At 32.7% G+C, this 25,677-nt stretch overlaps 2 protein-coding genes across 3 annotated transcripts; both read right to left on the bottom strand.

Moving 5' to 3' along the window:
* Window positions 1-42: 42 nt before the first annotated feature.
* Window positions 43-10,788, bottom strand: LOC140044432 (phosphatidylinositol 4,5-bisphosphate 3-kinase catalytic subunit alpha isoform-like). Of its 2 annotated transcripts, none has more exons than XM_072088934.1 (18): window positions 10,665-10,788; window positions 9,643-10,110; window positions 9,217-9,426; window positions 7,976-8,223; window positions 7,393-7,626; window positions 6,531-6,725; window positions 5,809-6,090; window positions 5,541-5,641; window positions 5,279-5,363; window positions 4,932-5,099; window positions 4,055-4,158; window positions 3,682-3,850; window positions 3,290-3,518; window positions 2,820-2,898; window positions 2,184-2,351; window positions 1,811-1,928; window positions 1,455-1,609; window positions 43-1,179 (listed from the first exon to the last, which is right to left on the bottom strand). In XM_072088934.1, the coding sequence occupies exons 2-18, from the start codon at window positions 9,986-9,988 to the stop codon at window positions 918-920; spliced, it is 3,153 nt and encodes a 1,050-aa protein (XP_071945035.1). In that variant the 5' UTR covers window positions 9,989-10,110; window positions 10,665-10,788; the 3' UTR covers window positions 43-917. The 2 variants fall into 2 exon arrangements, with proteins under 2 accessions (XP_071945035.1, XP_071945036.1); XM_072088935.1 differs by having other exon boundaries at window positions 8,030-8,223.
* A 60-nt stretch (window positions 10,789-10,848) lies between these two features.
* Window positions 10,849-22,570, bottom strand: LOC140044434 (uncharacterized). Its single transcript, XM_072088939.1, has 14 exons — window positions 22,437-22,570; window positions 21,347-21,530; window positions 20,661-20,794; window positions 20,230-20,349; window positions 19,575-19,750; window positions 19,031-19,216; window positions 18,543-18,624; window positions 17,867-18,148; window positions 15,028-15,121; window positions 14,406-14,492; window positions 13,979-14,056; window positions 13,625-13,790; window positions 13,199-13,332; window positions 10,849-13,115 (listed from the first exon to the last, which is right to left on the bottom strand). Exons 2-14 carry the CDS (start codon window positions 21,518-21,520, stop codon window positions 12,681-12,683), a joined length of 2,148 nt encoding a protein of 715 aa, XP_071945040.1. The 5' UTR covers window positions 21,521-21,530; window positions 22,437-22,570; the 3' UTR covers window positions 10,849-12,680.
* Window positions 22,571-25,677: the final 3,107 nt, after the last annotated feature.

Below are 25,677 nucleotides of genomic sequence, written 5' to 3'. Positions count from 1 at the left end.
ATCAACTAAGAGCTATTAAATAATGTTAAAGATGTATTGTCCCTTGAAACACAAAAAATGAAAAAAAAAATATTCTAAATTTAAATTGGCCATATCAAAGTAATATTAAAGTTATTCACTTTAAGTCTTAAATTCGAGGCAAAAACAACGTTTACGTAATTAACAGGTAAATTAATTAGATTACATTTCGTCTGAGAAATCGTCGCAAGCGAAAGTAAACAAAGATTTCAAACCATGAGTATGCATTATGCATGATGCTAATTAGGATTGTTTACAACTCATCACGGTTGAGAAGGTGTTTTCACACAGATCGCGAGGAAGTTTTATGATATGCATACAGAGTAGCCAAACAAGCGCATTGCATTATGGGATATGTTTTGATTGAAAACTTTGACTGGAAGTCAAAGTTATTTTTTGAACAAAAAAACATCTGTATTTCGGTTAAATTATTTTTTTTTTTACTAATTTTTGGTGAAAGTTAATAACTATTATGATACTTCAAAATGACCCACTTTTTTTAGAAAACTTTTTTTTGGGAATTAGTCAAAGGGACAATACATCTTTAAAATAGCCTGAAATAAAAACTAAATCACAAGGTTAAAAGTATGTGGATTCAAGATACAAAAACCAAAACTCTATTTTGGGTTTTTTAAATTTAACAGTTTTACAGTATAAAATTAAATAAAATGTTTTTTAATAGTGGAAAAAAGTTGGAATTTAACATGTCCGGACAGCTGGAATAGAATTTCTAAATCTATCCAAATGTAGTTATCGTATTCATTGGTTGATTAAAATCAACTGCTTGACGGTGCTATTACTGGTGTTATCAACATATGCTGGCTCACCTCGCGCAACAATTTTACTTTACTGCTGCTTAAGTACCCACTTAAGTACCAGTATTTAATGTTCTCATGTCACTATCGGTGTTTAAGAGCATGAAAGAACCAATCAACTTTAGTGGTCCAGCCACCGCCATGCGCGTCATTCAGTTGCTTCAAGAAGTACCTAACTGCAAGATCGTCAGTTTTCTCGACAGCAAGTGTCTGTCGTAGATAAGCGATGTCATCAATGGACTGCAACTCAGGGATCCCAGACATCAGCATCATACTGAAGAGGCTGATTAGAAGGTTGGCATGACGACGGATTACAACGTACGCATCAATGCATAATTGTTGAAAACTATCAAAAAAAATATTGAAAACCAAGTAAAGTAAAGTAATAGTGACAACAATATTAGATTATACAGTACAGTAATTTTCCAAGACGGAAGGATACACATGGAACAAAATTGGACCAATCATATAGGCAGAATGATGTCATATCACTACCATAATAGGGCACATCACACTTGTTTTTTGTCAAACTAGTTTGATAATGCATATTACATGCAGTGAGACCTCAGATATTAAAATTATACATTGAATAAGTAAATCAAAATAACAAAAAACTCTTACTTTTTGAAAAGCTGAGTTTTGTGAATATTGACATCTTGACCTTTCACTATGACCCGTAAGAAATCTTCCGTCAGCACAAATGGAACGCGCTCTCTTTTGATTCCATACTTCTTCTTGATGTGACCCAAAAAATGTCCAAAGTCAATATGGAAAATCTAGAGAAACACAGTATAAATACAATAAACGCTGTTAAGGTCTTTTTACACCAACAAACTAGTTTGACAAAAAGTGTGATGTGCCCAAATATCATGTCCAGATATGGGCCATCACATTTTTTTTCACATAAAGTTTGATAGTGTAGACAGCGAGCTTTATAGTATCAAATGTTATTGTTATAAAACCTAAACTGGAATTACCTGGCCATTTTCTGTAACCATAATATTATCATTGTGTCTATCTCCAATACCAAGGATAAAAGTAGCCACGCAGTATCCAGCACAAGAACGTGTAAAGCGATCTATGGCATCGTCATACCTGGGTAACAAATAATTTTAGTCAAGATGAAAAATGAAGATTAATATAATGTAGCTTTAATAAACTGATCACTTCTGTAGAAAAAAAACAAACAATGTTTTCACTTATTATAAAGGAAAAATAATTTTAAAATTCAACCAATTTGACTTTTTTTTGGACATTTTTTTTACGGCGGACAACATATCTTTTAAACCTTAAATGTATACTAATTAAAAAGGTCTTAAGGTTTTAAGTCTTAAAATCCAGATATCTTACTGGTCCTTGTTCCTGACTTTAATCCACTGATGTAGCACCCCACTCTTCAACTGCAGTGTTCCCATCAACCCACTCTTGTGTTGGATGTCGTAGATTGTTTTGGAATTGCGTACAATTTCTATCATTCCTGTCATGTTACCAGTGGAAAGACAGCTGTATGGAATTAACCTAGCAACAAATGTTAAATAGTGCTTCATGAATGTGCTTGTATTAAAGGAATGTGGCGCAGTGCGTTGGACGTTAGACTACCGATCGTGACATTGTGGGTTCGAATCCAACGCTCATCGCATTGCTTGTATCTTTAGGCAAGACATTTTACTTACGTTACCCACCCAGGTGTACTTTGTGGTTAATACTAGCTGCATTACAGGAGTATGTTTCTATTCATGTTTGATGTAAAAATGACCAGCGACCAATGACTAATAGCGATTAGGGATTTCATAACTTTAGGCGCTTTAGAAATCAAGGATATTATTAAATTTTATCAACAAATATTAAACAGTACTTTATGAATGTCCTTGTATTACAGGAATGTGGTGCAGTGTGTAGAACTTTAGGCGCTTTAGAAATTAATGATATTATATTATATCTTGAATTTCCTGTTGGGAAATGCAATAAAATAATAGATTTACTAACTTTAAATCTAGGCCTTCTCTTTGCCAGATGCCATGCATTATCAGCAGCATCTGCAGTGTCAACATGTCCTGTTTTAAATCTGTATTTAAAAAAACATGTTACAGTTTAAATAATTAAACATCTATCCTATTACAATACCAATCATTTTTAACCAATGCATTCTAACAACAGGATGTTGAGCTCCGGCGATCAAAGGGTTTATAAGTGGCTGCGACACAATCAGTTTCACACCCCTTGGAGAATATGTACATAGTACAGTACTGTTGGTATTTGTTGCAGCCAGACATAAGATCAAAGGACTGTTACAAGCTCCTATTTTAGCAAGATGAGCTCAGTGTCCTGTTTGATTGATTGCCTTGTGTTAACACAGAAAATATTTTGTATCAACCAAAAAACATTGGCTGGTGCAACTAAATATTGGAGTGACAGAAAAACACAACTAGAAATATTTTAAACAGCATTACACTTACCATCTCCCCTCTTAAATAGCACCTTAATATCTGGGAACATGACTTCAGCCATCAGGTCGTGATTTTCCCACACCAACCACAGAGGGCGCTTTGCCGATGATAGAATCTTGCATTTTTCTACGCTTAACTTGCCTAAGGAATGGTTTGGGTTTAGAGGTAGGGTAAAGTGTTCTAACTTTTCAATAAAATCTGCCTGGCTCATCTGGTCCGTTAAAAATTTCAGTCTATCCTGAAATTTAAAAATATTACAATAAGTCATTGTTCAAGTGTCCTTAATTTGATCATAATAATTTTTGTTAATATTTCAAAATTTTAGAATCTAAAAAAAAAAATGTTATAAAAATAACAAATCATGGATACTTGTAATTGCTCTAGAACGACAGATAGCTTACCCTTGCAGTATCATCTTTCTTCTCGCTAAGTGACTGTGCCAGCACCGTCAGCTTATCAACGCCCTCTACCTGCCGAATCAGTAATCGCAGGTATTTGCCTATTGCACGGCAATAAGCTTCCAGTGTCAAACCAAATCGACGACTGACAGAACGCTTATGCATTTCTGATCTAAAAAACACAAGTATATTGTCAGAATTTGAAAGTAAAAATAGTCTGACAACACAGATAACTTGTCAACCATAGTGGATGCTCTACATCACATAGTAACTGTATAATATTTTTACCTTAAAAATAGTCTGACAACAGAGAAAACAAATGGTCAACCATTTTGATGTCCCTCATTTAGTCAATATTTATATATAATATTTTTACCTTAAATGCCAGAAAAAGAAATGTCCAATTCGTTGGTTTTGAAGTGATTTTCTTAAGAGGTAGCGGGCAAGAGGGTTATCAAGGTATGACTCATATTTAAGCACCTGAAGAAGATAAAAAACACTTGTAAAGTTATGAATTATAATGTAGAAGTACTGTCTAACAGACAGAGGCAGTATTCAATTATTATACGTACCAGGGACGGATTGCTATAAGCGGTCTATAAACGGTCTTAGCGCTTAGCCGGCTATAATTTGTGATGTAGTAAGTAGTCTTTATTAATAGATCATTGCTATACCGCGGTCTAACCTGCAAACGGTCTTACTCGAAGGAGTCTTAAAACAGTCTTAAACCTCTCTTTTTGTTGCTTTTACGTATTATTTATCGTCAAAGACAACCAATTGAACAAGTTTTAAGTGTTAAATAAAATAATAACGGTGATTTTATTCTTATATAGGCCTAGAATAGATTTTCTCGCGTAGAAATGTATGTATTGTTATGATTGTGAATTGAACAAGCGTGACGAACATTATCTTATTTGGTATTCTACGCGCAAAGTACGCCCTCAATTTGTTACTTTACGTGGTCTTACAGGGGTGGCTTTAGTAAGACCGTCTATCTGATAAAGCCGGCTTTAATTGGGGAGTTGAGACCATCAGTTAAGACTGTTTTATAGCAATCCGCCCCTGCACTAGCTATCGCAACAATTCATCATTTAAAAATGGGTGAAATAACCTCCAACAGATAGAGGGCAGTATTTTTATATTAATAAATACACCTGCACTAGCTGTAGTAAATATTGCAACAATTCATCATTTGAAAGGCTGTGAGAACCTCCAACAGGGAGAGGGCAGTATTTACAAATTATTAAACATACCTGCACTAGCTGTAGTAAATATTGCAACAATTCATCATTTGAAAGGCTGTGAGAGAGGCACTCAACAGCAAACTGCCTAACACCAACATCAGCATATGTACAATCCAACAGACAGAGGGCAGTCTCTACATTTATATTTCTCGGCCAGTCTTTCAGTAAAACATACAACTGAAACAAATACAGTGTCTCAAATAAAAAACAGTTTTTCAAGGAATTTGGTGGTTATAAATATGGACAAAATACAGTATCAATATTATAATTGAATTCTGGATAAAGAATTACAGTATTTTCAATTTAATTTAAAAGTATACAGTGAGAATTTCTTTGCAATAGTTTGTTATAAATACCTGGGATACATGTTCTCTACTGCTCCACTTGACCGCACACAAAAGTTTTGGTAATGAGTTAGGGTCCTGAACTTTGCACTCATCCCTAATTTGCATATTAAAAAAGTTTAAGTTTATTCATCGATACTGATGTGAAAAATGAATGTTAAAAAGTGGGTGCGTGTTGGGCAATAACAGAACAAAACTGGCCATCTTGACAGTACAATTACATACAAGGACAAAAAGGTGTCCATCCATCAGATTAAAGAGAGTTAATAAATACCTAAGCTGCCATACAAGTTCTTTTTCTTGTTCAGACATTTCATGTAGAGGGTCACGTTGGATGATCTCCTGAAGTAATGCTATCGACTCCTTAGATGTGGACTAAAGTTGAACAAAAATCAATGACACTATAATGACCTGAGTATGATAAATGGGCATAATATCCCAGGATGGGCTTACATATGAGTAATATCAACTTACACTATAATGACTTGAGTATGCATAACATCCCAGGATGGGCTTGCATATTATGAGTAATAGTTACTTACACTATAGTGACTTGAATATGCTAAGTCTGCCTCTACCAACCATTTAGCATAGTCACTAATTTGTTGATATATTGGGTACACAATATTGCAACCAAAGTTATCAAACTCGATCTCCAAACACGGAGCATCTTTGTTTGTGTTGGATCCGATAGATCCCAATGGATTTAACAAGTCATCCATTCCGTGCGGAACGGCCCAAAGGTACATCCTCATGTTTCCAGATTGGAGTCTGTTCATGTAGTCAAAGATGTTGACGTTTCCCCAGGCCAGAGCGCAATCACCCTAATAGAAAAAAATATCAGAAATCAGCCAAAGCGAAACCATTGTAGTAAAAATACAATAATGAAAACCGTGAAATGGTAAATATCACACTTTAGCCAAGTGGAACCATTCTAGTAAAAATATGATATCAACTTAAAACAAAAATATATGGCCAGAATTTAGGTATGGAAGTGCAATTACCCTTGTAAAGATATAATAACATATCTATATATATTGTGAAATATGATGAGAAATTTTGGAGGGAAAACAATTCACACTGTATAGGGCTTTAATGTTGGATAACTAACAACTTCTGAATACAGTACATCAGATCAGCACTGGTAAATTGTGCATGCACATATAAAATGGGACGAAGTCTGTCTTTTCAATATTCAATTTAGAAGCAGCAGCTGATGATGCTGTCTCCATTGAAAGTGAAAGATAAATAAAAATGAGTTTACCTCTTTCTTTTGACCTTTCTTCTTGCCTAACGAACAAATTGAAACACACAATCTGGCGCTACGTGGAATATCCGTGATGGAAAGCTCAAATTGTAATTGTTGATTCCATTTAGGATTTGAACAAGGTACTTGATCTGTACAGAGGTTGGGGCAGAGAGGCTCAAGACCGTGATACAAACCAGCACGCACATAAATCTGTAAAACAAGTGGAATTTGTCATTTAATTTATCCTGGTATACTCTATGTTATATTGAAATAAACAACAATGCAGTAACAGGTTTATGATAGGATATTGTTTTACAACAAAATAGAAAATAGATTAATTAAAAGAATATGGTTATACAATTTATATACGGTAATTAATAAATTAATGATCACCTGAGTAGAGCTGTCATACAATAATAGATAGCTGTTTTTGCAATGTAAAAATAGTTCTGGTCATCTAGGAATTGATGATGAGTTGATGATATTAAAGTGGTTATAATGTCAATAATTAATTATATTTATCAATTGTGCATGGAAGTATCCAACAGACTGTGAGATGATCAAGAAAGCATAAATTATTTTTAAATGACGACCATAATGATTATAATTTGGCACTATGCCAACTTTATTCTACTGCAGTTACTGCAGTAAGTACAATATTTACTGCAGTAATGTATTATTTTAGTTTGTTTCATTGTAGGAGTTTATGAGGAGTCACTGCAATAAACATTGTGTATGATTACCAGAAACAGCTTGCTAAATAATTGCATAAAGAGGTTATAGAGTAAACCACCTATAGATACTGCAGTACATGCAGTAGGATAACTTACTCCCATATTAATTACATTTGAGTAAATTAATATTACTCCATCTTTACCTTATCCAATTCTTTCACATTTACATACGTTGCACAGTTGATCTTGATCTCAAATAAGTCTTTCACTTCCCACAGGCTTTTTGTCTTGGCCTGGTTAGTACTGGTATTGCCTGGACCACGCCTCATGTAAGCTGGTATGTGGATGTTGATTGTTGGTAGGCTACCTAGCACCTTTTCCTTTGACATTATCATTAGGTGTGGTATCTTCTTCTCTAGCATGCAATTCCGTGTATACTACATAGAATTAAAAAAAAATGTATTTATCAATGATTATGAATAATAATAACTATCAATAAATTATCAATGGATATGAATAACTATCAATAATTTTTAATGATTATCGATTTATATTATTTTATGGATAAAAACAACGAAAATGCAAAAATAAAATTGGTTTGCATATTTATTCTTTATACTGTAGTACTGTATTTTGATGTTGACTCTCTCAGAGTGTATAATATAAAATAAAAATATGTCTCCCACAAAATTAATTAAAGATTTTGTTCATGGTGACCATATGTTTCTCTAATGTTCTTTAATTGTGATTCATATACAATCCTGTATCTTGCTAAAAAATACTTACCTTATATTGTGACAAGGGAAAGTTAGCAATCAAGTATTCGTCACTCCCACACACCTTAAGTAAGTATGTACTTTTGTATTGTTCAACACATTGGTGTTGCTGAGAACTGGGCATGTTCATCGTACGAGTTCTCTTACGTATCGTCTCGGCTATAACAGCCTCTGGAAGGGAATTGTGTTGAATTTTGAGAGAAAACTTCTGTTTATCTCCCTTGGCTGATAGCACCCACACACAGACAATTATGTTATCTGCAAGGTAAATTATGGTAAAGGAATAAATTAAATAAATAAACACTGTAATTAATATAATATATATAATAATGAATAGTTAAGTTGTAACAAAAAAAGATTTTTTTTAATTTTAAATGTCAAGGTCATCATCAAGTTTAATAATAATAACTAATAGAAAAGTTCACAAAAAGGTAAAAATAATATATAAAAAGCACATTTATTGTTTGTTTATGAAAAAATGCATGAATTAGAATTAATAACCTAATGATTAATAATTAAATTTACATAAAATTGAACACATCAAAAAAATCAAATGAAAATAAATTTTTTTAAAGAAATAAATAAACACAGTTTTGATCAGATTTCACATTTTTTTAAAACAACCATGCAACTATTAAATTATTTTTTTACTTAAACTGCTGACTAAACAAAGACATTTTTTTTAGAAAAATGGTGTGAGCAAGAACAGTATGTTTTTATTAAGACAGTAACAATAAATCCTATTTAAACCCATAGAATGGAATCAGATTGTTGTGGTTTGGGATTAAGATTTAAATTCTTGAAAATTTACAAAAGCTACTGTTTAACAAAAGACTCATTGAAACTTCAATAGTTTGAGTGAAAATAAACCACCAAAATACTTTTTTAATTTCAAGAAAATGATTTTAAGCATGAACTTTATATTTTAAATATTCAATATAGCAACTAGATTTTCAGTAACTCATTTTGGTTTATTATTCAGTGAATATATCAAAATCTACCCACACACTTATGCAAGGATGTGGTTAGCTTACTATATAATGAGTAGTAGGTTTTTTATATTTAAGAAGCTTTATTCTAGTGTAATTTAAGTTACTTCATGTTGTAATTATTAATGGATGGAGGAATTGCTGGGTGACCATTACCATAGCATCCATTGCTTATTTTTGTATGACATTTTGAAATAATTCCATATATGGTAATTACATACAAAACAAGCTGCTTTTAAAATGTTAAAAAGCAAACATTTACCATCTTCAAGGGATTGCGCAATATGCCTTGGAAGCTCCTGATGCGCTTCAACGTTTGGTGGATAGACGTACAACATGTGGGCTTCTTCTCCGACCTCAGTACGCTTCTCAACAACATCCATACACATGCGAAGAATGTTACGTCGAAAGTCAACAACCTCAGGATCCTTGATTGAATCCAGATCACTGACTGGCAGGCCTATTGCCTTTCCTAAAATGAGAAAAACATTTCTTTCTTATTTAATAAATAATTCAATTATCAGTAAAATTGTTAATATCTTAACTGGTAAGATATGTACATCACATTGAATTTATTCATAAAAATTACTGTAAATATATTTTTAGCTTTAATTAAAATATAATTAAAAAAATAAGAATCTTCTTTAAGTGTATGCAATGCATGTGTTGCGCAAACTATTAATCTTACCGATCTCTGAATTGACGATTTTTTCTTCCTTGTTGCCTTTGGGCTCTATAAGTTTGAGCCACGGTCGAAACAGTTTCAAGTCACATAGACGTCTTCCTTCATCATAAAACTCTTCACTCTCGGAATCTTGCAAGATGCTAATGAATATGTACGAAGATGCGTCCTTTAGTTTGTTTGACATCGGGAATGAACGTGCCTCTTTCCATAAATGAGCTTTGATTTGTTCGAGCGTTGACTCCCGACAACATTCCAATGGAATAACTACTCCGTACGGAAGTAGACACAGCACTTGTATCTTGGTGGGCATAAAATACGCGCCCCATAGTTCCCCAGAAGAGGGCGGCATTTTGACCGGTAAGTGTTTCACAGAGATGAATATTGCAAGTCAACAAACATCTCAATGTATTTGTTTTTTTAAAGAACTTCTTTGATTAAAGTTGGCAGATTATCTTTCAATACTTGCCATATCTTTGAAAAGAAAGAAAATACAACAGAAAAGTGTAATGCTTAACTGAAAGATTTCGTAATTTAAAAAATGATACTATTATTAAAATATTAGTAAAAATAAAATAATAATTAACTTTTTTTTAAATTGTTAATGAAATTTCAGCAAAAAAATACTGTTGGAAACAACAATTACAAACAAAGTTAAACAATCAATCAATACAATATTGCAAATTAATGGATGTACAATTTAAAAACAACTGTAAATGAGCTACCGCATTAAGGATTGGCTTAGGCCTATTCACCCACAATCAGACGGGTTTTCACCACCAGTTATACCCTCCCCGAAGTGAATATACAATTATTATTCATCATTTTGTATTTCTCGCATGGTTTTTTTTTTGGCCTAGCCCGGTCAGTTGCTCTCAGCAGTCAGATTTACATCGATTGATTGAGGCAGCAGGCGGCAAACTGAATCAAACCGATGTAGGTAAAACAGCTATGGACTTAAAATAAAACACAACAAAGTTTAATTGTTTATATTACATTTCGCATGTAAAAATACCAAATCTACTTACTTTAATTAGTCAAAAGAACAATGTTTTTGTTTCGAATTTACTCCAAAACACTTCTTCAGAGTCAATAAGTCCATAAATCTTGGTGGCGCTGTGACTTGTTTACTACACGAAACCATTGAAGCGTGGAGTAAAACCATTAAATTCCAAGTTGAAATCTAGGTCAGCATTAATAATGTAGAGATTGAGTGCATACTTGTGCTGCTTTGTGCATATCTATGTTGTTGTATTATTTCCTATATTTCACCGTTTTAATATCATTAATCTACTTTTTGCATATGATGTGTATGGTAGTGCATACATATTACAATACACACACTCTAAGAAGCATATGAATCCTGTACTGGTGCAGCGCTATACAATTTCAACATCTAATTTTATTTTATACATATTCTTATTGGTACCATACTATTTAACAGAAAATCTTAATTTAAATAAAATTATACAAGGAACTATAGTATACAGCTTTAAATAAAAACACTACTGAATGTACAAAATATTAATTTGTTTAATTGTGCAGTTGGTTGAATGGATTATTTAATAATTACATTATGGTACATACAGTAGCCATAACCGTGACAATTTTTTTTTTTGGAAAAAAAAAAATAAAATTGTGCCTGATGCAGATATTTGGACATTTTATTTAGTTTTTAGTGAGGCGGCAATATCGTATGCTATTAACATTTGATGCCTGATTGCCATCATATTTCGATGTCAAGCACAATTAAATACAGCTGAGCAATAACACGTCAGGTGTTTTTATATAAGAAACCTTTCAACTTGTCATTAGGAAGACCACTTATGGCAATAGTAAACACTAATGCAGTACACAATAACACATTGTTCACATTATTATTTTTAATAAATTATATTTATCTCAATTTTCAAATTATAATGATACTAGTATATAGACACCATGCTAATGAGTTGTTCAGTGCTCAAAACCAACGACCCTCAGTCTTATCATTATCAACTTCAGATGTTGGCATACTGATGTACATATGGGTATTTAAGTACCGTATCATTATTTGGAAAAATTAGCTCAAATGGATCATTGTGACAAATTGTCTAATGGAAGGCAATGAGTATTAATGGAAGAATGCATTTACTGGATAGATGATGTTGTTGAACTAACTAAATGATCATTTCACATATAATTTACAATACAGTGGCAGATCCAGGATTTTGAAATAAATGGGGGCCAAGTGCTGAACTTAATTTGATGTCCTATCTTTTGCATTACAATTTGTGAAATTTAGAGGGGGGTCAGCTGGGCCCCCATTGAATCTGGCCCTGACAGCGAAAATGTTTCCTTGTCACAGATTTCACTAAAGGTGCCTTGTATGTCACAGTCACAACCAATACAATCAAATTCACTATAGTAACCATCGTTACATTTGTCACAAGCGTACGCCCAGCAAAGTTAGGTTGGCATCGACAGTACGGTCCTATTGTTGCTCCACATGTTGGACTCGCAGTACCATACAAGTTGAACATTGCCCTGTTTTGCTTTAAAGGAACACAGACAATGAAAAACCCACATTCTTGTGTTATTTGTAGGAATTTACACAAAATACATTTTGACTAAGTATTAAACGCTTAATCCAAAGTTTATATGCCAGTTTTCTATGTTAAATAGCTGTAATCTAATTAACAAGAAACTGCTGTCAATTTTTAAAAAATAATGTAACTAACTGTACAGAGTAAAATCACATTTTTGAACACGGTTGTTTTGGTATGCTAAATATTGAACACGTTTGCAGCCTGCTATACTCTACCTATCTTTCATGTTACATCCTGTACTTATAGTTGCATTTGCAACTTGTTATAGCTGCTGCTAAACCATCTTGAAAATCTGTCTTTTGACATCATGTACTTTTGTACAAGTTACATTTGCAAACTCATTTCTGCTATTCTTTTAGTCTCCTTCATATTGCACCATGTACTTACAGTTGCAACCTCATTTCTGCTATTCTTTCAGTCTCCTTCATATTGCACCATGTACTTGCAGTTGCAACCTCATTTACGGCCAATTGCAGCTGCTATCCTTTGTCTACTATCCCTCATGCTGCCCCCTTTTGAACTACCATTCTTTTTCTTTCTATTAGGACTATTAAAATCTATATTTACACTGGAAGTTGAAACTGTAGCGGAGGATAAACCGGGAGAAAACTGAGCACCCAATGTTAAAGCACCATTTGCAGAATTTCTCTCAGAAATGTCTATGTCTTTGCTTTGGTTAACGCTTGATGAATAAGACCGGGAGTTAGATATAGAACTGGAGCTAGGTCTAGAACTGGAGCTAGGCCGACTTAAACTAGACCGCGATGCAGGGCTACGTGATGCCGAATGACCTTGATAAGACAGTAACTGTTCTCTTGCCTGGCTTAAGGCCTCAGTTAAATCAAATCTCTCTTCACATTCTTTTCTTACTGTATCTTGGAGAAAAAGAATCTAAAATAAAACATGAGAAAGATTATTAGTTCTCAAATTTGTCTTTATATCTAAGTTTTTAATTATATATTTGTTGAAGTTACCTCCTCTTTAGAATCTTTTATTTTTCCCTCCAATTGTTGGTTTTCTTCTTTCACAGAATTTAAATCATCTTCTGCTTCTCTCAATTCTGCACGTAGTTGGGCAAGTGACCCATCACTATCTTGATCAACATGAGCTGTTATTGGAAAAATGAGAAAGGTACGTTATTTTGAGTATAGAATAAAATAACACTGAGCCAGTTGGCATAAAGTTGTCAAACTAGTGTGATGTACCCAAATATGGTAGTGATATGACCAATGGTAGTGATATGACCAAATAAGGTAGTGATGTGCCCAAATATGGTAGTGATGTGCCCAAATGTGGTAGTGATATGACCAAATATGGTAGTGATATGACATCATCATGTCCATACATATACATTGATTGTTTCTTCTGTGCAACAAATAATGATTCTTGTATAAACTTACCAAGCCTGTCTTGTAAATTGTTGATGATATTCTTAAGACTTGATATTTCATCCTTAAAATCAGTTTCAATTTCATTGACAGAATTCTTGGCTTCGTCTGCTTGTCGTCGTAAATGGTTCACTTCCAGTTTGTGTTTACTGCAGATGCTCTTCAACTCGTTTTTTAACTGTTAAAAATATTGAAACGAAACAAACACTTTAACTATAATGAAGTAATCTGATGTGTTTGTAATTGTGCTCTCCCAATGAGCTTCTATACATTGGCTAGAGGGCAGACTCCAATGCCTATATAGTTGATGATTGAGTAGTTGTAGTACATCTATGGTTCTCCAAGATTTATTCTCATTATACGAACCTTCTCATCATTGTCTTTAACTTCATCTTTGTATTTTTGTATAAGCTCTTCACATCTGTTTTTCTCAATATCAATTTCCTAAAATATGACATGTATTAAAAGAAGACTATTACTAAACGATTGAAATTTAAAAGAAAAACTAAAGCATGTTCTTAAATCAAAGCATGACTTAAATCAAAGCATGTACTGTACTTAATAGTTAAAAGATTAATAAGTCTGCCAAAGTCTAACTATTCCAATGGTCCTGAATTACTTCCTAATTTTCAAAAGGAGGGACAATTTAATAATTTTGCGACAGCTAATGAGTGCCATATGGTATTTTGTTGTTTACCTGTATATACTGTACTAGAAATTAATATCTATCTACTTTCGGTCATAGATATGATACCTGCAAGCATGACACAACAATCATTTAAAAAAACTATACCATTTGAAAAGCTTGTCTTAGCTTTTCTTCCAAGTTCTTTAATTCGTTGGTGTGCCGTTCTTTCTCTTTTCTAGACTCCTCAGACATCTAACGATTAAATAACAATTTGAAACATGAGTTACTACTTATAATGTTTTGTATTTGAAAGAAAGAGGTTGGTTACAGACCGAACACAAGTCTTTTCTTTGCAATATGATTATGATTATGATTATGATAGCATGACACACCAATACCATTAATGATAGCATGACACACCAATACCAATACTTACTATACTATTTGAAAAACCTGTCTTAGCCTTTCTTCCAAGTTCTTTAAACACCTTTTTTCAATTTTTTTATAGCACATTCACACTTTTTTAATGTTAGATTTTGGGCAATTTGAAGTTTTTTAGCAAAACTACTGTACAGGTAATTTACATTAACACAAAATCATCAGAATATTTAAAATTGCAATCATTTATGTTACAGGCAAGTGGTTACTTCAGATTCAGACATATAACAAAACAATGACTTCAAAACTTCTCTTTGGTGACCGATTTTCAATTGTAAAAGCAGAATACAGAATTTGTATTTTGTCCCTGCTATGTGAACAGAAACACCAAAATACAAACTTAATTTACCCTTTCTGGCCATTTGTCAGCTTCTCTGAGTTTCTTCTTAAAACTTTCTCTCAATTGTTCGATTCTGTTCTGATGTGAATTTATCATCAACTCTCTATGAAAAAAAAGAAACTTAGAATATTACCATTAAATTAAAATTTCAGTTTTTAGAAAGTAAAATAATTTGACAAATTGACATTGCATTTTTCACATTATTTTCATTCTCAGAAAGTATAAAGCATTGTGTTAAGTATAAAGCATTGTGTTAAGTATAAAGCATTGGGTTAAGTATAAAGCATTGGGTTAAGTATAAAGCATTGGGTTAAGTATAAAGCATTGGGTTAAGTATAAAGCATTGGGTTAAGTATAAACATTGGGTTAAGTATAAAGCATTGGGTTAAGAATAAAGCATTGGGTTAAGTATAAAGCATTGGGTTAAGTATAAAGCATTGGGTTAAGAATAAAGCATTGGGTTAAGTATAAAGCATTGGGTTAAGTATAAAGCATTGGGTTAAGAATAAAGCATTGGGTTAAGTATAAAGCATTGGGTTAAGTATAAAGCATTGGGTTAAGAATAAAGCATTGGGTTAAGTATAAAGCATTGGGTTAAGTATAAAGCATTGGGTTAAGAATAAAGCATTGGGTTAAGTATAAAGCATTGGGTTAAGTATAAAGCATTGGGTTAAGTATAAAGCATTGGGTTAAGTATAAAGCATTGGGTTAAGTATAAAGCATTGGGTTAAGTATAAAGCATTGGGTTAAGTATAAAGCATTGGGTTAAGTATAAAGCATTGGGTTAAGTATAAAGCATTGGGTTAAGTATAAAGCATTGGGTTAAGTATAAAGCATTGGGTTAAGTATAAAGCATTGGGTTAAGTATAAAGCATTGGGTTAAGTATAAAGCATTGGGTTAAGTATAAAGCATTGGGTTAAGTATAAAGCATTGGGTTAAGTATAAACATTGGGTTAAGTATAAAGCATTGGGTTAAGAATAAAGCATTGGGTTAAGTATAAAGCATTGGGTTAAGTATAAAGCATTGGGTTAAGAATAAAGCATTGGGTTAAGTATAAAGCATTGGGTTAAGTATAAAGCATTGGGTTAAGAATAAAGCATTGGGTTAAGTATAAAGCATTGGGTTAAGTATAAAGCATTGGGTTAAGAATAAAGCATTGGGTTAAGTATAAAGCATTGGGTTAAGTATAAAGCATTGGGTTAAGAATAAAGCATTGGGTTAAGTATAAAGCATTGGGTTAAGTATAAAGCATTGGGTTAAGTATAAACATTGGGTTAAGTATAAAGCATTGGGTTAAGAATAAAGCATTGGGTTAAGTATAAAGCATTGGGTTAAGTATAAAGCATTGGGTTAAGAATAAAGCATTGGGTTAAGTATAAAGCATTGGGTTAAGTATAAAGCATTGGGTTAAGAATAAAGCATTGGGTTAAGTATAAAGCATTGGGTTAAGTATAAAGCATTGGGTTAAGAATAAAGCATTGGGTTAAGTATAAAGCATTGGGTTAAGTATAAAGCATTGGGTTAAGAATAAAGCATTGGGTTAAGTATAAAGCATTGGGTTAAGAATAAAGCATTGGGTTAAGTATAAAGCATTGGGTTAAGTATAAAGCATTGGGTTAAGAATAAAGCATTGGGTTAAGTATAAAGCATTGGGTTAAGTATAAAGCATTGGGTTAAGTATAAAGCATTGGGTTAAGTATAAAGCATTGGGTTAAGTATAAAGCATTGGGTTAAGTATAAAGCATTGGGTTAAGTATAAAGCATTGGGTTAAGTATAAAGCATTGGGTTAAGTATAAAGCATTGGGTTAAGTATAAAGCATTGGGTTAAGTATAAAGCATTGGGTTAAGTATAAAGCATTGGGTTAAGTATAAAGCATTGGGTTAAGTATAAAGCATTGGGTTAAGTATAAAGCATTGGGTTAAGTATAAAGCATTGGGTTAAGTATAAACATTGGGTTAAGTATAAAGCATTGGGTTAAGTATAAAGCATTGGGTTAAGTATAAAGCATTGGGTTAAGTATAAAGCATTGGGTTAAGAATAAAGCATTGGGTTAAGTATAAAGCATTGGGTTAAGTATAAAGCATTGGGTTAAGAATAAAGCATTGGGTTAAGTATAAAGCATTGGGTTAAGTATAAAGCATTGGGTTAAGAATAAAGCATTGGGTTAAGTATAAAGCATTGGGTTAAGTATAAAGCATTGGGTTAAGAATAAAGCATTGGGTTAAGTATAAAGCATTGGGTTAAGTATAAAGCATTGGGTTAAGTATAAAGCATTGGGTTAAGTATAAAGCATTGGGTTAAGTATAAAGCATTGGGTTAAGTATAAAGCATTGGGTTAAGTATAAAGCATTGGGTTAAGTATAAAGCATTGGGTTAAGTATAAAGCATTGGGTTAAGTATAAAGCATTGGGTTAAGTATAAAGCATTGGGTTAAGTATAAAGCATTGGGTTAAGTATAAAGCATTGGGTTAAGTATAAAGCATTGGGTTAAGTATAAAGCATTGGGTTAAGTATAAAGCATTGGGTTAAGTATAAAGCATTGGGTTAAGTATAAAGCATTGGGTTAAGTATAAAGCATTGGGTTAAGTATAAAGCATTGGGTTAAGTATAAAGCATTGGGTTAAGTATAAAGCATTGGGTTAAGTATAAAGCATTGGGTTAAGTATAAAGCATTGGGTTAAGTATAAAGCATTGGGTTAAGTATAAAGCATTGGGTTAAGTATAAAGCATTGGGTTAAGTATAAAGCATTGGGTTAAGTATAAAGCATTGGGTTAAGTATAAAAAATACTATTTTAGTATCTATTATATTGATAAGCACTGATAAGACATTGGAATCCTGTTACCTTTCTTCTTTGAGAGCTTTACACTCCTCCTTCATCTTTCGTAACGTTACCCTTATCCCTTCAGATTCATTTTTTGTCTCCTCAGCCCGTCGTTGAATTTCCTCTTCAATTCGATGTTGATCCACCATTTTCTGCTTGGATTTCTTCATCTCTATACTGGCTAGTCTAAGCTCCTCAGACTTCTGTTTCAATTCCAGTTGGTATTTACTAAACATCTGCTCGGAGACTAGATCTTTCTTTCTCTGCTGTTCTCTGACGTCATCTACTTCTTGTGTCTTTCTTCTATAATTGTATAATATAATTTATGAGAATTATTATTATTGGGACCAATAACTGAATTTTCCATCATAAAATTATTTTTTTCTCTAATATCTCTGTCTTTTATTCTTATTTTTACTTTAAACTAATTATCTGTAGACAAATTTATTTGTGAAATCTTGGTTAATCTACTTTATTGCGATATGCAACCACATAGAGCTCAAGAACCACATAAAGCTCAGTGCCAAACATTAAATTTACTACATAATCAGAGGCATAATGCAGGGGACAACGACCTCTGGTTTAGCATTCTTAAGGGGCCCTTCAATCTGCTCATGCTCTGTACCCCTTAAGCTTTGGAGGCCCTGGGTTTAGCCAGTTAGCACTCATAGCCGTTATACACTGGCCAGCAACTTACCGTAGCTGTTCCTTGATTTGTGCAGCTTCTGATTCTGTAGTTCTACACCTGCTTGCAGCATTATCAACATCATTACGCAGTCCTACATAAAAAAAGGACTTCAGTATAATAAAGCCACCTTAATATAAAGTATTGTGCGTTACAAAGGTAACATTAATTTTGCAGCATTAAAAAAAATGACTGAGGTAATAATGTCGAACGCAATAAGCACTATATAGGAATGAGTATTATTATTGAAAGATGATAAACCAGTGCCTTGGTGTAGTAAAGGCTGCATCCAATGTCTATACAGTATTATGGATTACTATTTTCAACATTTTCAAAATATCCCGGGTCGAATGCACTGATGTTATTACATACTATCAAATCAATATAATCCAAAACATGCACTTTTCAAAATCCAATTATCATCATTAATAAATGCTGTGCAAGTATTATTTGGGATTATTCACAAAAAACAGATAAAATGACAAGATAATGCGCCATACTGTTGACTTCAGCGCGTAGATGTTGACAATGATCTTTGCTGTTGACAAGTTCCACTTCCATGTCTTCCAGTCGTGAACCATTCGCTTCATTATCCTTCAACAATAACTTCAAACTGCTGTTCTCTTCTCTCATGTCCTTTATTTCTTCTTCAAGGAATGATAACTTCTTTTGTGAAGACTGCTTTTCTGTTCAACATTAAAGAAAAAAAAAATGTTAAAAGAATGAGCATGGTGAATTACACCTTATTTATAGAGGGTGACCTCAGCGTATGATGCTGACAATCAAGGGGCCCTCTTGAAGAGTGACAGTGGCTGTGTGTATACTAGTACACCAGAGTAACCCCCTACTCGTCTCGAAAGATGTACTAGGTTCTTTAAAGTGCACATGAGCCAGATGTGTACACAGGACCTACGGTTTATAGTCCTTATCCGAGAAGACACATTCTACCACCAGAACCATGGAGCGAGTGAGTCTCGAACCCTTGCCGATGTTAATATTGCAAGGTTATGTATCTATAGAAACTTAAAAACAATAAAAACAAACCTGACAGCTCTCTTTCACACACTCTAACTATGTTAGCATTCAGTGTTGCCATGGTTTCTTTAACCAGCTTTGACCTTTGACTGACAAATGTGTGAATATTTGTCAACTCTGACCTCTGTTTCTTAACTACAGCCATCAAATCTGGAAGCCTGCTCATAACATTGCTATTTTGTTTTCTGTATACAAAAACATTTAGTTACGTTAAAAAGTACTTATATATTTTACTGAACATACAAGATACTGTAGACGTACTACTGTAAGTCCGACCCAACTCACTGGTATAAGAAAGTCCGACCCAACCCACTGGTATAAGAAAGTACGACCCAACTCACTGGTATAAGAAAGTCCGACCCAACCCACTGGTATAAGAAAGTCCGACCCAACTCACTGGTATAAGAAAGTCCGACCCAACCCACTGGTATAAGAAAGTCCGACCCAACTCACTGGTATAAGAAAGTCCGACCCAACCCACTGGTATAAGAAAGTCCGACCCAACTCACTGGTATAAGAAAGTCCGACCCAACCCACTGGTATAAGAAAGTCCGACCCAACTCACTGGCATAAGAAAGTCCGACCCAACCCACTGGTATAAGAAGAATAAATTATTTGTTATGGAAATTAACGATAGTTTCATTGAGGAAAGAAGAAACTTTACCTTAACATAGAATTTTGAATAAATTCTTTATGTAACTGATCTTGTAGTTGAGACTTGGTTTCATTTAAGTTCTGTATCTCTTTGGTTTGTTTACTTAAACTACTTTTCTGTTTAAGAATCCTAAAAAACAACAATACAGTTTATTTAAACAATAAGTACCATACTAACTATGGTACTAAGTGCACCTACTTTAAACAAAACATTACATTTTAGTTAGTTTATACCCAAGAAATTAAAATAACTTTGGAGGGGCGGATTTTTTGTTATGACCAGCTAGACAAGCAAAGAGTGTAGTGATGTGCCCAAATATGGTAGTGAAATGACATCATGTCCATATATTGGCACATCACATATTTTTGTCACATAAAGTTTGATAGTGTAGATAGAGCTTAAGGGTTTATTTAAACAATTTTACAAACATAGAAACTCACATATCATCTTTGCTTTTAACCAATTGTTGACTTTGTGTAAGTTTTTCTTTGATGCTTTTAATTTCATCTTTTAAAGATTGCTCTCTGGCAATGGTTGCTTGGTAATCTATCAAGTCCTGTTCCAATGATTTTACCTAAAATGTCGCAATGCAAAATAAATAATGACATGTTTTACTATTAGTAATGAATATTCATAATCATATTTTATTTTAATTAATTAATGAAAACAATTGTAAGATTTAAATCTTAAAATTGTTGACATTTATATGTAAAGAAAAGTGCTGAAAGAGCAGTGATTTTTTTAGACTGATTATTTAATGTACACTGATATATGGGCAGTAGCGCAGCAGCAATAGAAACTCATAAACAAGTGCTTACTGTAGCTTTCAAGAGCATGGCAAAAGAAGCCTAGAGTCTGGTGCAAATTCTTCACTAGGTCACCAAGAGAACAGCGAAATGGACAAATTTTTACTTGACATTGTTTTTTTATTTATTTATTTCTCTCAATGAAACATAGGGAGTTGTCACAGACAACTACTGCCAAAGTCCCAAACTCCAGACAAACAATACAAGCAAAATAAAATAAAGAATTACAAAAATAGACTATGTACAATGATAAAATCAAATTCGTGACAACATATGATTAAAAGTTTACAAACATAAAAATATAGTGTAGACATTGCTACCTTATCTTGCAATTCTTTGACCTCATGATGTATGAAATAACTAATCCCACAGTATTTACAGACTGTGTCATCCTTGGTCATGTCTTGAATCTCCTTTGGCAGTGGATGTTCCAGTGGAAGCCTTTCTATCACCTCACTGTTGTTGATTTCCACTTTAATCTGTTTATCTGCCATTTTGTCTTTTCTTTACCCAGTTGCAGATTTGATAAAGAATGGCAGGGAATAATTTAGCCAGTGTAGAATAGCAAAAAGCTATACAAAACAACCTTATTGCTACACATTTTGAAAATTGTGTAGCAAAAAATGCAATACAAAACTATGTTTCTTGACTCGACAATCAGTTTGATTAGCAATTTTGCTAAACAAAATTTTTAAATGAAATTTTTCCCTGAATGGTGATTTAAAAAAACTTTTCCCCTCTAGCCTATGAGAGACATGAATCAATCAAACAATATTTTATAAAACAATGAATTAATTAAGTGTAGGGATAGGAAAAATATATACCGGTATATATATTTTTAAAAATCTATAATTAATATAGTAAAATACATTAAACAAATGAAAATAGTCTACCCTAGGCCTATTATTTATTAAAATAATCGTATTTCATTTACTGTACGTAGCATAGGCCTAACTAGGTTAGACAAAAGTCAGATTAATAATAATATTATGTCTATGAACAGAGATATTTAGGCCTAGGCCTAGGCTATATATAGTATAATTATTAGGGATAATGTTTGTGGTTAGGATTGCCTATATAGGCCCTAGCTAGCCTACTATTAGGCCCATTTTATCTTATGATCGAGGGCCGCAAAAAATACGAGGAGCAAAACGCCCGCTCATCGTCGTCGTGTTGGCCTAGTTAGTTAGGCCCCTAGCTAGGGCCAGCCAGGCCTAGTCTATCCATGGTCTATCTAGCCTAGGCTAGACTCCTAACTAGGCCTAGGCCTAGTAGTACGTAGCTAGCTTGGCCTACTAGGGCCTAATAAGGCCTAGCTAGGCCCTAGTACTAGCCTCTAGTAAGGCCTAGCCTAGCTAGTTTGCTGGTAAAATACTCAACATTTATGTATCAAAATGTAAGATGAAATACCTCAAAATACATTGACCTTACTTCATAACATTAATGGACATTTATATTACCGCCATTATAATCAAATATGTGATTTAATATGGATTTATATTGCAAAATCGATCGGTCGTCGACTCGCGGTGTTGGTGGTGTCCATGGAGAGTTGTTTACCAATGGTGTACTATTTCTGTTAATGTCTTCAATTTTTTAATGTCTTCCTAAACTGATTTTGTGTGGAATTATAATTTCGAAATGTTTATTTTAAAACAATGAGGAAGAATAGATTTCAAACTGAAAATAATTTATTTGTGTTGTTTTTTTTTTAATTATTTAATGTTAATCCATAATTTTAACTAATTGAAATTGATTTATAAACGATTTTAGGTTGACATTTTTTAACGCACGGATCATCAGCAAAAAGTAAGTAGAGCACCGGAAGTATCCGATGTCAACAAACACGACGTGAGACTTGAGAGAGTTGAGCATGATATAAGAACTTTCACAAGATTTTTTAAGAAAAGAAGAATGGCGATGAAATAAAAGACTGAGATATTCTGTTTCATATTACATCTGTCCTTTTATTTGATTGTCGTCATGTTTTCAAACAAGTCAAAGAAGAAGGAGAAGCGAACTGTTGAGCTTACTTTATTTCAGGAGAGGCGTGAACATTTACAACAAAAACTACCTCAAAGTTTTAGTGGAGCAGCAGCCCAGCCTGAACGGAGTCCAATTGACTTGGCTCAGCAGTCAAGGAAGACTGAAGGAGGCGGGGACGATGGAGAAGAAGGAGAAAATATTGATAATGGCACTAAAGCAATTCAAAGATTTGCTAAGGTACATTTTTTAATTTTGAAGATATAATTATTATGTATTTTAGTACAAGTTTTAAAAAGATGATGATAATTATTTCAATGATTTAATACTTTTTTTTAGATAAATATTATTATTTAATAATTTGATAATTTGTTTATTATTAATTAAAAATCAGGCTAGCCTATGCTAGAGCCTTTTAATTATAATTTAAATTAATTTTGTTCAAATGATGTGTACAGTTTGGCAGTAGTTTTGTATAATTAATTTATAATTTAAAACGAACTAATTAATTGCCACATGATCGTTTCAATTATAAAATGAAATCCTTGTTGAAAAGAAGTTTTTCAAAAAATAGCACTTGACCCATGAATATTAAGCGTGACTTGAAGGTAATGAAAACATTTGACGACAGTCTTGACACTCGCCACATTAAGCAAGTTCAACTCTCAGCATGACCACCAGGCTTCAATTACCTCATTTGCATGGTAACCATTGGCAGCAGCAATGTACGTCCATTGATTGTACAACGGTTTCATTTTATACTAATATCAACCAAATATTTATGGTTGGTTAATAATTAAACTTTTCATTTTCTTAAGTGATTGTTATTATTTAAAAAAATTAGCATTTATTCATTCATACTATTGTCCATTACATCATTCAAATATTTTTTCATTATTCATGATATTCCGATCCTTTAAGGTCTGTCTACACTATCAAACTTTATGTGCACATCACACTTTTTTTGTCAAACTAGTTTCATATAGTGTAGACAGGGATTTTTTATGCAATTACTGATAAACAAATTAGTAAACATTTTACTTAAACTTACTAGTTTAAATTGTGCTAATTTGCTGTATAATTATTTCATTTCTTCAAAAAAAATTTTTTTTTAATCATTTATAAAATTGTAATATCCACAAAGGTCAAAATATTCAGTATTCATTTTCTTTTTCAAGTTTTAATTAATAATCATCAGTGATTGGTCAATTTAGATCACATGTTCAGGGAACATAGGATATCTTTCGTATCCTGTTTCCCATAGTAACAACATTAATTAGGTGACCTCCTTTAATGCTGCTAATTAAATATTAACATGTCAACTGTTACTTCTAAAGCTCTGTCTACACTATACAACTAGTTTGAAAACAAAAGTGTGATGTGCCCAAATATGGTAGTGATGCCCAAATATGGTAGTGATATAACATCATCATGTCCATATATGGGCACATCACATTATTGTCACATAAAGTTTAATAGTACATTGCTTACTTTATACTTTCATTTCATTTAAAATGTTGTCTTCTTTTTTAATTTAATTAGTACGTAACTAGTTTTCCTGTGATGCATATATCTGATGACAACAGGGCAAATTATCTACAGAAAGAAATGAGTAAATATAAGGTAAAGTTTCAATATATTATATTTGTCTGTTGTGTCACTGTGTTTCATTTTGTTTAAAGAAAATTATTTTAAAACCCCAATGTTCTATTGACATCTTCAAACAATTGCTGAAAACCCATTTCTTTCGCATATTAAATGACATAATTTCCACCTTGTTTCGAGCCTTGTGGTCGTAGCTCTTTAGAGAAAATTTACTTTGGTTAACCGCTATACAAAAGACAAATTATTATTAATAAAATTTTAATTAAATTGGAGTATCATACTACATGTACATACAAAATTTACTATAAACCTTTAATTATTGACAATATTAACAGACAAACATAAAAGTTTACACATAGTACACTAAATAACCTGGCAGTCAGCAATTTAATGTTGCGTATGTTTAAAAGAATTCAAATGCTTTTTTAACATTAACAATTATCTTTTTCAATTTCTGAATTTAGGAGAGAAAGTAATTCTACTTTTCATTTTTAAAGTACCTGTACTTTAGGAGAGAAATTACCTTTTTTGTAATTCCACATAAAACATACATTTACAAAACTAAAATACACAAAACAAATTCATCAAATTAATACATTCAATATGTTTCCATAAAAATTCAAAAGACAGAATAACAAGTGGTGAACCATACTAAATCCTCCTTACGTATGCAAATCAAATTTAACAATAATATGATCAATACGTTAGCAATGTTAATTATATTGCCATTTATCCGCTTAAAGTGTCTAATAACAGTGTATTAATTGCTTGTTGAAATCAATTGTAGTTTTGTATACTACAGTATTGATAGACAACTTCATTGTCACACATAGCAGATTCCAATGGATTTATGATTGGTTGGTTACCAGGAAACTGAATTTCCGTCATCGAGGAATGCATGAGGGTGTAATTTCTGAGATTACTTTGAATAATATTTTGTTAATAATTTGCCAATAATATTGTAGACATTGTTTTTAAATTAGCACGTCACTTTTCAGTACAGAATATGTATAGTATTATCTACATACATTCTAAACTAATAAACAACATTTGTCTTGTATCC

Source organism: Antedon mediterranea, chromosome 3 (genome assembly GCF_964355755.1).
Source record: "Antedon mediterranea chromosome 3, ecAntMedi1.1, whole genome shotgun sequence".
Lineage (NCBI taxonomy): Eukaryota > Metazoa > Echinodermata > Crinoidea > Comatulida > Antedonidae > Antedon > Antedon mediterranea.
The sequence above is the reverse complement of the archived record's forward strand: the minus strand, read 5'-3'. Positions and strand labels throughout refer to the sequence as shown.